Source organism: Triticum urartu, chromosome 7A (assembly GCF_056163025.1).
Source record: "Triticum urartu cultivar PI428250 chromosome 7A, HENAU_Tu73, whole genome shotgun sequence".
Classification (NCBI taxonomy): Eukaryota; Viridiplantae; Streptophyta; class Magnoliopsida; order Poales; family Poaceae; genus Triticum; species Triticum urartu.
In genome coordinates, this window is record NC_141879.1 from 717829230 (window position 1) to 717844661 (window position 15432).

Below are 15432 nucleotides of genomic sequence, written 5' to 3' on the forward strand. Positions count from 1 at the left end.
CACATATTATACTCGGTTCGTCCCATAAAATGACATGTTATGATAAAAAAAAATATTCATTTCACATTGAAAATTAGGTTGGCTGATTTACTCAACAAAAGAAATGAGATAACGATTGATGAAAATACATCATGATACAAAAACCCGACGCATTTTTCGTGCACCACCACCGCAAATATATTTTTCCACTGGACATTGCAAAATAGATTTCTTTTCGAGTGGGCAAAATAGATTTTACAGTGGATGCTTTTCATTATGAAAGAAACAGGAATCAAATTCACCCAGCAATAAAATTCAGACCCACACAAACCAAGGGGACAAGAAAAGAAAGAAAGGAAAAACACAAGCAACCGCTGCAGGCCACCACACGCTCTCTCGCGCCACTCCCCGCCTCCCGATTCCCGGCCGCCGCCGCCGCCGCCGAGTCCGACCATGCACGCGGCAGCGACCGCCCCGGCGCTGGCGCCGCCCGTCCTCCTCCCCCTCTTCCTACCCACCGGCGCCGGCTCCTCCGCCCGGCCGCGCCGCGCCGCGCGGGCCGCAGTCCGGTGCGAGCTCGCCGCCTCCTCCGCGGCGCCCGCGGCCGCCCCCGGATCGGTGGCCGCCCCACGCTGGGCCCAGAGGACGGTCATCATCCCGCCGCAGCGCCGCGGCTGCCACATCATCACTCACAAGGTGCGCCCGACCTCCCCTCCCACAGCTTTGCCACTGTCATGCCTCTGTATCTTTGGTATCAGTACTGTTTGGTATGGTAGTAAATTGGTGATGGTGATGGCTTCTTGGCTGTTTTGCAGATCATGCACGCGATCAGGAGCGACTTCTCCGAGTTCAAGTGCGGCCTGGCGCATCTCTTCTGTACGTAATGCAGTTTTATGTTCTTTTGTTATTGTTGTTGTTGTTGTTGTTGTTGTAGACAATCAGGGAGGCACAATCTTGTGTCGTTTCTTAAAATTGTCAGTAAGTTTTATGGCGCTGCTCAGTGTCAAAGCCGGTGGGTTTGGTAAATGTTGTTTTGCATTGGAAGCTCTGTTCTGAAAGCATGTTTATCATGGAAACTAAAGCAGATTTCAAAGCTTTAAACGATGAGTAAATTATCTCGGAACTATTATAATTGCTCCAAGTAGAATTGGGAAATCATCACATTTGAGTTTACACCTCAGACCACATGTTAGGGAGTAGTGACACATGGAGCAATTTGCGACTGCATGGAGCAATTTGCTCCGCTGTAAGGTCTCTTGTCTGTGCGTATGTCAAATTAGAAGCTAGATATTGAAGGTTTCAAGTGGTTTATGAACTGCAGGAATGAAAAAAAAAACTGAGTGCACAAAATGTACAGCTAATCGACAGCAGAACTTGAAATTCCTGATGTTAGAATGTATCCGCAGAACTTATGGTGTCACTGGTTTAGTTTTGATTGAAGTGAGAGTATTTGATGATGGTATGTTATCAGAATGCAGTTTCCATTGGTTTTCAAAATAGTGAAAGGTTTATATATGCTCTGCAGTGCACCACACAAGCGCTTCACTCACTCTTAATGAGAACTACGACCCCGATGTCCAAACTGACACTGAAACATTCCTTAGTCGAATTGTCCCAGAGGTGAACGATGTGATATTTCCTTCTCTTTTTCTGTTCAATGATATCTCATTAGATTGGTCTCCTAATCTCTGCCTGATTGTAATTAGGGTCCATCTGCTCCATGGAGGCACACCATTGAAGGTTAGGGTCTGAACCCTGATATGGCTGGCCGTTGATCTTCCTTGTTACAGTGTTCTTATTTAAATTATATCGTCATGTATACTGCTGCACCTTCAGCAATGCTCCATTAGTTCTCTAAGACTGAAGTTATTCTGTATTTTAAAAATTATTCAGATCTTGCAAATGAATTACAAGACTGCCTGAGCTGTTTCTTGACTTGATAAGCAGAAACCATAATTTACATGATTAAATCACCCACTAATACTTGATTTTGATTGCAGGATCTGATGACATGCCAGCACATATCAAATCATCAATGTTTGGCTGTGCCTTGACGTATGCCCTCCCTCCTTAATTTTTCTCTTTTACAAACTATGGGTGACTTCGTCCAAAACAAATTAGTGACATTTTTCCTTTGTCTTCAGAATTCCTATCACTGACGGGCGTCTCAACATGGGAACTTGGCAGGTGCGTAAAGACATTTTACTCATAAAAAGGGGCCATCTTTTGGTACACAATTAGTAATACTGTAGTATAATCATCTTAGATGCATCTACTCTCAGTATTTACGGTTCTATTTTCTTGATAGGCCCGACTGAACAAACAGTAGAATATTTGGTTTTTAGATAAATGATATACTTGTAACAGAACTATAGGAAGTGGTGTATTCAATGCATAAGATCGAGCAGTATCCATCTATGCCGAGTTTAAACTTGACTCTTAACTTCTTAAGTCTGTGCAGCATATTTTATTTGGGTGTCAACCACCCAAGACATAATGTCAGTATTAGCAGCAACTAAATGTTATTCAGGCATCTGCGTTCTAAATTTTATCGTCTGAGTCGAACACCTGAACCTGACTTGTACTACGTCAGCTATGTCCATATCCGGGTAACATTTTGTCATGATTTTAATTTTGCCAAATCGGGTACCTGAATCCAGTTTTGTTACCAACACCTGGGTATATTTAGCGCATAAGACCCAATATCCCATCTTTGCCATATATAAGTTTGAAGTTCACTCTTAAGTATGTGCAGCAACATTTGTCATGATTTTAATTTTGTCAATCGGGTACCTGAATCCATTTTGTTACCAACACCTGGGTATATTTAGTGCATAAGACCCAATATCCCATCTATGCCATATATAAGTTTGCAGTTCACTCTTAAGTATGTGCAGCATGTTTCTTTTGGGTGTCAACGAGCCAAGACATATTATCAATATTAGCAGCAACCAAATGTTATTTAGGAATCTGCGTTCTTAATTTTATCATAGAGTCGAACACCTGAACCCAAGTCGTACTATGACACCTATGTCCATATCCGAGTGACATTTGCCATGATTTTATTTTACCAAATCAGGTATCTGATCCAATTCTTTTTCCAACACCCGCCTCTCATGTGGGAAGTTGGGGTAACACCCTGCTAGTACTCTGGGCCCAACCTCGGCATTATATTTGATACCTAATCTTGATCATTCTATTTTTTATTTCCAGGGTATATGGCTCTGTGAACATCGTGATTATGCTACTCCTCGCACAATTGTGATTACTCTCAGTGGGATATGAATGGCCAATGCTAGGAGCTGCAAATACAGTGTTGTGATTCTGATGTGCACTGAAATTGGAACTTTGCTCCAACTGTTATATGAGCTGCCCCGACATATCTTATTTGTAATTGTTTCCGTAGTTTTGTACAAGGGGAATAAATAGTAGATTTTCTAAGCTCCCATGCAAGCCATGCCTATGTGGGCCGTCTAATTTTGCATCAAGATATGTGCTAGCTCGCTATCTTCACCTTCGTAGAAATGTCTGTTTTTTGTTATCTCAAACAACACTTATAAAGACGCCATGCCATCATATAAGGAACCTCTCACATCTCTTTCCAACTTTATCAACATAACATATGCAAAAAGCAAGTTGCTCTCTGTGAGATACGTCACTAGACTCATCAGCTAGGATTGCGGTGGTCATTACCAAGATCTTCAACAATTTGTTTTGTAGTTTGCAGCACACAACATTCAATAATTTTGTATTGTTGGATTAGTCAAGATGCAATTTTTAGGAGAATTGTTCATAACAACATTATTAACTTCATCATTTTCTCAAAGCCATTTTAGAAGTTCAAGAAAGTTTCCCCTATTTCTAGATTGTTCACTCTCGTCATGTCCACGAAATGCCAATCCTTGGCTCAAAAGAAACCTCAAGCATATAAGTGAATAAGTTATTCAAGCTTTGTACCGATGGCGTGGGAGGGCCAGAACTAGTCGCTGGGAAGAGGCGGCGTGGCAGCACAGTGGCACAACCGTGCGTGGGCCGCTCGCTCTCTTTTCTGATTCTCACGCGACATAGACTGGGAGGAAGAGATCTACTCGACTGAGCCGGTAGGCCTTGGACAGTCCTTTTGCGCCAAATTGCTAATTAGTACATAGTAAAAACATCTCAACATTCTGGTTGGGCAACAACCCAGTCTGCGTAACCGCTAGCTCCGCCACTTGGCCAATGTCAACAGTTCCTTGAAGCGCCAACAACATCGTCGGTGCCATGATGGTAGCAATGCACCTCTTTGTGCATGACATGATTGGCTAGTCGGTCGAACTCTTTAGTTTAGTGTATGGATATATTTTTGCTTGTGTAGTTGGTTGTGGTGTGTGCTCACCTCGGGCCCTATTAATTTGTAGTCCCATTCGTCTACTTGGCGCCAATGACAGATGGACACCAACACAAAGGGAAAAGCTATGCATTTGGTGGATCGGGGTGTTAAAGTGCAAACCACCGGCTATGGATCGCTCTATATCTATCTAAGAGCATCTACGGTCGGACTTGGCAAATCCGACCCCTCAAACACCCGCGAGCACGCCCACAATTATGTGTCCTTATTTGACACATTCTTTTCCTTCGTTAGCCTGTGTTCATTGTGTTCCAAGTCAGCTTATTGAGTTGATGGTACCCAAGTAACAGAAGACGTATATAAATTGGTGGGGTTGGCCAGAAAAGGGCGAGTTTTTTTTAGGGGTTGGAAAAGGGCGAGGTGCTATTATTTAAGGGTCCCGATAACTGCCACACGTGTGGTGTATCGGGTAGTTGTGCCACACGCCTCGTGTGGCATGGACAGCAACCAGTCCACACACCTACGTGTGGGCAAAACAACTAATGCTCACACACATCTTTTTTTCCCTCCTGAACCCTCTCACACGCGTGCGTGTGGGCGAAATTGATAACGCTCACATGCCCGTATGTCAGGCCTCGTACCCTTCTGGTCCCGCACGCGACGCGTGACGCCCACCGCGCGCCCGCAGTTGCCATGGTCCAGACCCTCGTCCATGTTCGTTTATCTGCAGTTGCCATGTCGCTGAACTACGGTTGCCATGTCGGACAACTGCAGTTGCCATGGTTGCTCAACTGCAGTTGCCATGTATGGTCTGATCTAATATAGTTGCCATGATTTCATAACTTTAGGAGTTGCCACATACTAACACTAGGTAGTTGAGAGAGTTGCCATGTGCTCACAAGCATGCTAGGGCAGTTGCCATGCAAAAAGGAAGAGTTGCCATCTGCTTACGTGCACGTTAGGGCAGTTGCCATGTACATGCACGTTGGGGCAGTTGCCACGCACCATGCAAAAACACATGGCAACTCGGTAAAAGACAGTTGCCATCTGCTTACGTGCACACTAGGCAGTTGCCGTGTACCCTACAAAAACACATGGCAATTCGGGTAAAAAAAGAGAGTTGCCACCTGCTTATAAAGCACACTAGAGGCAGTTGCCATGTGCGCTGCAAAAACACATGACAACTAGCAGCTTACGTGTGGGAGAGGAGACGGGCGTGTGGGCGAGATGGCAAATGCCACACACCAGCCCTTGTGCGTGACTGAAAACTGGTGTGTGGGTGAACTGCTAAACGCCCACACACCGGCCCCTCCGTGTGGTAAAACGAATGTGTGGGCGAACTATGTCACACACCACACACACGCCTTGTCCTACTTGGCACAGAAAATCAGCCAGATTATATCAAGATTCGTGCATATAGTACTGGACGATGATGGATGCGTGTGGTCGAGATGGTCAACGCCCACATGTGTGGGTGTTAACATTTCCGTTATTTAATAGGAGGATCAAGTGCAATTTCGCACACAAAGTAGCCGCACAATGCACACAGAGGCAGCGAATTGGGCTGGCCCAACAGCGACAACACACAGTGCAAAATTTCAAAAAAAAAATCATGTGCTCTCTTAGATTCGCCCACATGCACACATAAAACAAGTGGGCTAACCAGCAGAGCTAAACAGATTTACAGATTAATATGTAGCGCAGGGTTTAAATAACTATCAGAAGTATTCAATCATACATTTTTTGAAAATTCAAACAGGACTTTTTTGGGAGAAGTTAATATTTTATGGAAGAAATTTAACATTTTCGATTTTTTTAGAAATTGGAACATTTTTCGAATTTGTGAACAATTTTTAAAAAATGGGAATAATTTTAGAAATTGTGAACCATATTGAAAATGCGAAATTTTTTCCAAACTATGATTTTTCATTAAAATCATGAGAAATTATTGAATATGTGAACAAAATTTCACAATAGAAACATTTTCGATTATATGATTTCTTTTTAAAAACAAACAAATTCCAGGAAAACGAGAACGTTTTTAAATTTGGTAAACAATTTTCAAAAGCCGAAATATTTTAAAATATATGATTTTTTTTAAACAGGAACATTTTTTAAATTCTTGATAACATTCTCTAAATGTGAAAGCTTTTGAATTTGTGAATAAGGTATTCAAATATATGATTTTTGATATTATGAAAAAAAACTGAAAACACGAACAATTTTTGGAAAGTGTAAATAGTTTTAAAAACAGGAATTTTATTGGATTTAAAATAATATTTGTGATTGACAAGCATAAAATAAAATAAAATAAAATAGAAACATATAAAACAAAAAAATATAAAATAAAATAGAAACATATAAAATAGAAACTTATAACATAAAACATAAAATATAAAATAAAGTAAAATAGAAACATATAGACAAAAAAATAAAAAGTAAAAACTGAAACAGGAAAATAAGTAAATTAAAAAACATGTTTATGGACTTTCTAGAAGGTTCTTAAAACTGGCTGGGAACCGAACTGCCCAGTATAGGTACAACGGAGCTGGGCCGGCCCAGTTGATCACGCGTCTGTGCGATTGGTCGATCACTTGATGCAGAGAGTGTCAAATAGGATTTCCGTCCTTTTTCTTTCACATAATTTTTTGTGCCTCGGCAATGTGCACAAGAGGCCCAACTCAGCCTAGATGCCTCCCTCGAAATCTTTTTTGCTTTTGTAGCAGAAAAAAAATAGTATCTCCTCGGATAATTTTTTTTAAGAATATAAATAATATGCGTGAACGGATCAAAACAATAAAAAAGTGCACCTCCCTTTATTAGTATAGGTATTAGCACGTATGCCCGTGCGTTGCAATGGGACAGATATTTTTATGAGAAGCAACAAGAGAGATAATTTATGTGTCCATCAAAAATAGCCTCCACAGTGGTAGGCAACATAGCGAAGAGTTGCGGTCTTCTCTTGGGTCATGTTTGGCCCGTGAGATTTTGAGAGTGGTGGGATTGGTCAATGTGGCAGCGACTACCCAACTAGTGCCCTTTTTTCCTCCGGGCCTACCTCCATCTTTCGGTTGCAGCTGCCTCCGCATTTGGTGGCTGCGCGACAACCTTCGGGGCACGGTTGCTTCGATCACTCCCTCCTACGATGGCGTAATCGGACGGATTACAATTTGCAGTGCATAAATCCTATTTCATTAGCATAATCAGCGCATAACCAGACATGAATGTCCCTTCTTCACTGATTTATGTTCTTTATTTTAGAGCTCACATGCCCATAGTTTTTCTTAATTAGAGCCAAACCAGCATATTCTTTTTTATTGGCATGTGTTAACAATTTCTTTCAATTATAGCCAACCACCACATTCTCTTTTATTGGTACGTGCAAGCTACCACCGGCAAAACTTTATGAAGTCCCTCATTCTGCTCATGATTCTCGAGATAACTTTCTTATTTCCAAACAACAGCCTTATTTCCAAGAAACCTAGGGATATATTTTTGCTTCCCGTCCGTCCGACAGAAAAAGAAATATGTGGTAGGCCAAGTTCGGCTCAGCCGGGGGACAAATGTTTTTTTTTTCAGAAACTACATGTGAAACTAACGAAACAAGATCTTTACGTATATTTAATAGGAGAACAAGCCGTTTTTATGTAATAAAGCCGGTCAAGATCAGTTGGCATCCTCGTGAGGAAATGGATGAGACGTCGCAAATATGATTCCTTACACAGCCACAAACTATTTTTGCCTCCCTTGGTGAGGATTGTTTTTTTTTAGGTGATGGTGAGGATTGATGGGTTGGATGCAGGGCAGGCCCGGTAGGGGAGTGCGGCTGATGCCTACTACAACCTGGGCGACAAAGCAATTACTTTTGCTTTTTCATGTTCGAGTGTCCCTAGCAACTCGCGCGAATAATTAAGAGCATAGTACAATGTCAGATTCGAATCATTTTTTTGATTTTGTTGAACTTGTCAAATAATTATTATGATTATGAATTGCCAAATATTCTTGTAAACGTGAACAATTTTTTAAATTATGAAATAGTTTTTAAAAATTCTGTACATTTTTTGGTAAAACAAGAACAAAATTTAAAACAACATTTTTTTTGAAAACATGAACCTTTTATAAAAGCACGATTGTTTTTGAATTTTTGAACAATTATTGAAAACGGGAACATGTTTTGAACCAGAACAATTTTAGAAAATGTGTTTTTGTTGAAATGCGAACATTATTTTGAATTTATGAATATTTCACTAAAACATGAATTTATTTCGAATTTGGAATATTTTTTAAAATGCATTTTTTGAAAATCAAAAATATTTTTTGAAAAGTGGAACATTTTTTGAATTCTCAATTGCTTTTGGAATGAGAACAAAACTTTAATATTCAAAATATTTTTTTAAATGAGAACACAATTTGGAATTCTGAACAGATTTAAAAAAATTAACAAAATTAAAATTCTGAACATTTTTTTAGAAATTTGAACTTATGAAGAAAATGGAAAAGTAAAAGATAATCTCCGAAGGGACAAAAGGAAAAACAAATAGAAAATAAAAAGAATAAGAAAAAAAACAGAAAAAACCAAATCGGGACGGCCAGTTTTGTGAAAATGGTAAGACGAGAAAATTAAATTGCAAAAATGGTAAGAACAGTTTGCTTAACTAGCGGCCCATCGCTCTCGTCTAACCATCCAGAGGCTTACTGGCTATTAAATTGGAACTCGTTATTTGTAAGAAATGATGATCATAAGAAATTCGGAATGACATGCCAAAATGAAAAAAACTTAACAAAACTAAGAGGCAAGACATGTACACAAAAATCACTCACCATTGTCAAGCTAGACGACAGGCAATCGTTTGAACCTTGATAGCTCAACACTAATTGGCTAGAATTTTTGCAGAGACTTTGAAATAGACTTGCCGTTGGGTATAGATAGTGACCGCACTGAATTTGGCATGTGACATGCTCGTTATTCCCTTTGTCCAGCATAGCAAAAAAGTTGTCAGTGCAATCAATTGCCAGCATTGCGAGCATTGCGAGGGCTTCCCCTGCCTCTGCTCGTGACATTTCCAAACTGTTGGGGGTATATCCCGCGGTATAACCTGGCCAGATATATGACCCGACCGAACTTGATGTTTCATTGTTAAGCGTCAGAGGATTGGGGACTCATGTGTCTGACGGCTCATTGGTGTGACGACTCACGAGCCTGAAGACTCATTGATGACCCGGCGGGTGCTTCAGACGGACGACAAGGCCCAAGGCCCAGTATGCCGGTTCGTGGGCCGGCTTACGAGGAAAGACATAAGGAATATTCTCCTACAAAGGAAGTAAGACTAGGACTCCACTTATAATAGAGTAATCCTAATCCTACCAGGACTAGTCATGTAACCCGCCCCTTCAACTTATATAAGGAGAGGCAAGACTCCCTAAAGGGGGACAAGCAACAAGAAACAATCTCTAGGGCTAGACACAAAGGGGAGCCGGCTTATGCGGCCACTCTTTCATGAGCATAATGAGATGTTGCGTCTCTCGATTTCGCTCAACCCCTCTCAAGCTACTACAAAGATGCGTTGGGCTCACGACTAAATCCTCACACTAGGACATCTACTGTGATAATTCCACGACAGTTGGCGCTCATCGTGCGGCCTGCGCACGGTGGTGTTGAGTTTTTAGAGGGATTTTTTTAGGGATCAAGAAGTTTGCAATTTACTGGATGAAGATAAGTCGGTTTGGAAGGATCTGCATCAAGTGCAAGTTTATCCGATTGAGATGAAAATAATTAAATTTAATGTTCTGTGCGCCGCCGGCGACGCCACATCGTGAGATCTACTCAAGGCCGACCAGAATATTAGTACATACATGCTCACAGAGATTTGATGGATACGTGGAGACGACGACGACGACTCAGGAACGGATACGGCCGTGACCTGACCGGCGGGTCACCTGCTATTGCCGTACCACGAGCTCACAAAGCCACCTTGAGTCGCCACCACAGTCGCGAGCCGCCCGGCCGGATCTGCCTGTACAAAACCGCTGCCTCGTCTGCATGGAAAGTCGACGTCGCCCCCTGCGTCCCAGCCGCCATGGCCCTCTACTCCAAGCTGGCCTCGATCTGGCCATGATCCGGCTCTGCCGCCGCACTAGCCGCGTTCGAGCCGCCCAATCCCCGGTTGCTAATGTCACCACTCTGCTTTGACCTCGTTCCAAGCCGCCTCACCCGAACCGGAGCCTCGCCAACCGCGCCTCGACTGCTAGGCTGCCTCCGGCGGTCTCTGTCTTTGCAAGTCGCCACCGCACTCCGAGTCACTCCGAGCCGCCGTCCGCTGTGAGCCGCCGCCCGCCTCTCGCATTGCTCCGCCTCGTCACGGGTTTTTTCCAAGCTGGCCTGTCCTTTTTTCCTGCAGTGGCTGTGGGTGTACGCAGTGTCATGCGGGTGCCTGACCGCCTGGCTGTTACTGCTCCTTCGCCTGTGATTTATTTCCATAAGAAGATCGAAGCCAACATCTAATGCTATGTTATTTAGGCCTCACGCGAGAAGACCGAAGACTTCAGCTAGCGGTCGGATGCATGAAGAAAGATCAAACAGTTTTTTAATATCACGTGAAGCTTCTAGTACTAAATATCATTGATTCGAGCAATGTTGCTTGAACTGTTGCACACCTCACCATACTCAACTTGTTGTCTTGTTTAGTTGTAGGCATGGACATAGGGGGAGTGTTGTTCTCTAAATGAACTCTCCCTCCCCCCATTATGCATAAATTGATAAGTCTTTCACATTAGCCATGTTTGATGGTACTTGTGCTTCAAAGACGAGTTTTGGTCATGGACCCAAGGATAATTTTTCGCGGTGCCATACCAATTGACTCAAACATAGGTGGCTACGGCCACCTCTTTTGAGAGGTGGTGTCTCGTGGTTGTTTCGTTTTGTCATTTGCCTTTCTGCCTTTGTGTGTAGCATGGTCTTGTGGTGTCTTGTTGCCTCGGAGTGTTCGTGCAAAGACCCCGTTTTTCGTTTGCTTGAAACGTGCATCTTCTTGAGTCCACGGTACTACCGCTCAGGTGTGGTACTTCCGCCGAGCGGTACTACCGCGATGAGGCACAGTACTACCGCGCCGTCGAGTGAGCGTGGGGGTTATGACTCGGGCAGGGGAGTTCCAACTCCCCATACCCATTCACTCGTCTCTCTCTCTCTTGCTCAAGAACGGCGCCGGAGGTCCTCGCCGGATCTCCATCTCCGGCCACTCTCTTCGGATTTCGACCGGTGGGATCGTTCCCCACCACTTCCTCTTGCCATGGACCAAGGTTTTTCCCCAAATCCCTCTTTTTCTTGGTTGTTCTCTCGCTTCTAGGTTTTTGGGGAGATGCTAGTTGTTCTTGAGATTTTAGGCCAAATCTTTGCAAGAGTAGGATGTAGGAGAATCGTGTTGCGTAGGAATCATACTTGATATGTTGTCTTGTGGTAGATTTGTCCACCCGTAGAACCGCCGCGGTTTCGCGGGCTTTTCTCAGATTTGAACTTGTTCGGATCTGACGCGGTGCGGTACTACCGTGTCTCATGTGCGGTACTACCGCTCGTGCGGTACTACCGCCCATCGGGTGCGGTACTACCGCGCTAGCTCGTGCGGTACTACCGCTCATCAGACGCGGTACTACCGCGCTAGTTGAGGCACTAAGCTCGTACTACCGCTCCTAGACCCGGTACTACCGTGACCTTACACGGTACTACCGCGACTAAGAGCGGTACTAGGATCTTAGTTCCGCAGCACTTGGCAGTACTTCCGTAGGGGTCAAATCTCTCTCTAGGCAATTATCTTGTGTGCTCTTTGCATGTTTCTTTTGCTTTGTTGTGGTCTTTGCATTGATCCTTCTTGCTTGTCGTGTGTGTGTTTTGCGCTTTGTGTCTTAGGTGGTGGCTCTCGCCGTTCCAATCCCAGTCGTGACACTGGCTCCAAGCGTCTGCGCAATCCCCAAGATGAAGCACTAGAGGGATCCAATGCCCCCAAGTGCAATGTCAAGACCACTGCCAGCAAGCAAAAGGAACCTGCTAAGGGCATGGATGAGATTCCAGTCGCTGAGTATGTCGAACGCCGGAAGAACAATCCCTATGTGAATCCTCGGGCTGTCCTCAGAGGCACTGAGTTGTTCTGGACCAAGCAACAGGCTCTCATCTATCTGGATGTGATCAAGAACAAAAAGAACACCTTCGTGGATGTCAAGTGGATAGACATGAATCACATGCGGAAGGACAAGTTTCGTGACTATTTTGGAGAGGCTCTGGACTTGGTGGAGCAGTTTGCTATTGAGCCGGTGATCTCCTTTCACCTTGACTATGACTCTGAGCTTATCTGTCAGTTCTTTGCCTCAGTTTACTTTCATCTCGGGGATGAGCGGAGGATGACCTGGATGGCCAACGGCCGTCAGATGTCTGCTACATGGAAGGAGTTCATGGATCTGCTTCACATTTCTGATGACGGGCTTAACACCCCCGTTGGTGTACGCCCCCACGCCAACTCTGAGTCTGCCAACAAGAACCTGCTTCAGCCATTCCTTGTTGAGAAGGTGCTCCCCAATGGCAAGTCGACTTGGGTGCTGAACTCCTTTCTGGATATCATGCATCGCATCTTCCGCAAGACTCTGTTCCCACGCATTGGTGACAAGGACAAGGTTCATTCTTATCTAGTGGACATGTTGCTTCTGTGTGCAAAGACACGTTCTTCTCAGACTCAGCCACTTGATGTCTCACACATCATGTGGTGTGAGCTTCGGTTTGCGGTGTTCACTCGCAAGGTACCTATCTATGGACCGTACCTGTTTCTATTGCACTCCACAGCTTGGAAGAAGATGTACCCTGGTGATGAGTTCCTTGCTCCAGACTGGATTCGCCATGAGTCCATCAGCCTCCGCGTCAAGCCCAACTGGGCCAACACCACTACCCGTGCTGAGGCTTCTTCTGCTAGGAGGGCTATTGGTGAGGAGGAGGCTGCTACTGAAAATATTGCTGAGGACCGTGCTCCTCGGTCTACCACACCTTCCTCTGAGCCGTCGTGGGCCAAGAAGTTAAAGGACAAGATGAAGACTCTTTTCTGCATGCAGGCAAAGGGACAGTACAGGACTCACGTGGCTGACACAAGGAGAGTCGCCGCCGTGACAAGAAGGTTATGAGGCTCTTTGGAGAGGATGTGTCTGGCGGTTCTGAGGACGTCATCACGCCTGAGGCTGCCTGGATGATGAAGCAGGGGTACAAGTGGACCATTTCAGAGGAAGACATCGAGGAGCCCATCCCCGCTGCAGAGTCTGACGAGGAGCACGAGGAGCAGTGCGATGACTTCTCTGCCTGAGCCACCCCGTGTGTGTAGGTGTCCTCTCTGTCTTTTTGGCGTCTCGATGCCAAAGGGGGAGAGAGTGTAGGGATTTGCGTTGTGTCGTGTGTCGTGCTTGGTGTGTTTTTTCGCTTTGTTGTTTGAACCTCGTTTGCCTCGTTTGCTTTTGTTTAGTTTATGCCTTCGAGACCTATCCTACATATGGTGTAAGACATATGAACTCTATCTATCTTAGTTGATTTAAGTTTGTGCTATCTTGTCCAGTGATAGCCTTCCTATTTCTAATTATGCCTTGTCTCTATAATATAGGGGGAGATTTGATCCTAGTATATGTGCTGTGCAGTCCAAAGCACTCATCTAGGTGGCACACATCTAGGGGGAGCCCGTCTATATTCTAGAGAGGAGGGGTTTGCGGTTGCTTAATATTATTTCCCTTGTGCAAATCCCGTATTGTCATCAATCCACCAAAAAGGGGGAGATTGTAAGGGCATATTTATCGCTAAGGTGTTTTGGTGATTGATGACAACGCGTTTGCGGACTAATTGTGTGCCTTGAGTATCCCAGACATTTCATCGCTAGGCACAAGACGGTTGGGTGCCCCTCAAAGACTGTTGAAGACGGCGTCTTTTCTACGTTTCTTTTTGGTGGATTTGAGTCGTAGGAAAGCCGTACTATTAAGAGGGGTTCCACGTCGGAAAGGTTTGGGTGGAATCATCACGTACACGTCTCCTTCTTGTCCCCTCCGCTTTCTCGCCTTCCTGGCTCTGGCTGCTGAGTTGGCTCGCGGTAGTACTGCTCCCAGGAGAGCAGTAGTACCGTAGGCACCAGCGGTAGTACCGTGCGGCGGCGCGGTAGTACCGCAGGTGCCCACGGTAGTACCGCTCCCCTGGAGCTGCACTACCGTTGGCCACCAGGCTAGTACCGCTCCTTCGCGGTAGTAGGGGCGGATGTAATTTTTTACATCCGCACCTACCGCGGTAGTACCGCTTTCGCTCCGCGGTAGTACCGTGTTAGGATGTCAGGCAGTAGTACCGCCCCTCGGCAGTACTACTGTGTCGGGTTTTTGCTTCTTCCGTTTCTTTGCGGAATTAGGCACGGTTGTTTCCTCCCCCTGGCTAGGGGTTTTCTGCCTTGCGGTAGTACCGCATGGCGGCGCGGTAGTACCGCGCTCGCCGAAGTACCACCCTCAGGTCCTGCGCGTCAGATCTGACCTTGCCGTTGCTGGGTTTGCGGCAGTACCGCGGGCCCGTAAGATAGTACCGCATGACCGTGCGGTAGTACCGCGTGGCCCTGCGGTAGTACCGCTGGCCTGGAGCGGTAGTACCGCTGGCCGTGGGCTGGTAGGTGGGTACGGTTGGATCTTTGTCATACACTATATAAGGGGTCCCCTTCTTCCCCGTTGACTCATCTCTTCCAACCCCAAGCTCCATTGTTGCTCTAAGCTCCATTTTCTCCCGATCTCACTCCCTAGCCAATCAAACTTGTTGATTTGCTCGGGAGTGGTTGAGAAGGCCTCGATCCACACTTACACCAAGAGAAATTTGATTCCCTGCACTAATCCCTTGCGGATCTTGTTACTCTTGGGTGTTTGAGCATCCCAGACGGTTGAGGTCACCGCGGAGCCATAGTCCATTGTGGTGAAGCTTCGTGGTGTAGTTGGGAGCCTCCAATTGAGTTGTGGAGATTGCCCCAACCTTGTTTGTAAAGGTTCGGTCGCCACCTCCAAGGGCACCAATAGTGGATTCACGGCATCTCGCATTGTGTGAGGGCGTGAGGAAAATACGGTGGCCCTAGTGGCTTCTTGGGGAGCAT

The 15432-nt window shown here is 45.1% G+C and overlaps 1 protein-coding gene across 1 annotated transcript; it reads left to right on the forward strand.

Annotated features, from left to right (window-relative positions):
• Nucleotides 1-301: 301 nt before the first annotated feature.
• On the forward strand, nucleotides 302-3573 carry LOC125522140 (uncharacterized). The gene is made up of 7 exons (XM_048687218.2): nucleotides 302-675; nucleotides 795-855; nucleotides 1505-1599; nucleotides 1686-1719; nucleotides 1980-2034; nucleotides 2124-2166; nucleotides 3193-3573. The coding sequence occupies exons 1-7, from the start codon at nucleotides 433-435 to the stop codon at nucleotides 3262-3264; spliced, it is 603 nt and encodes a 200-aa protein (XP_048543175.2). The 5' UTR covers nucleotides 302-432; the 3' UTR covers nucleotides 3265-3573.
• The last annotated feature ends 11859 nt before the right edge of the window (nucleotides 3574-15432 follow it).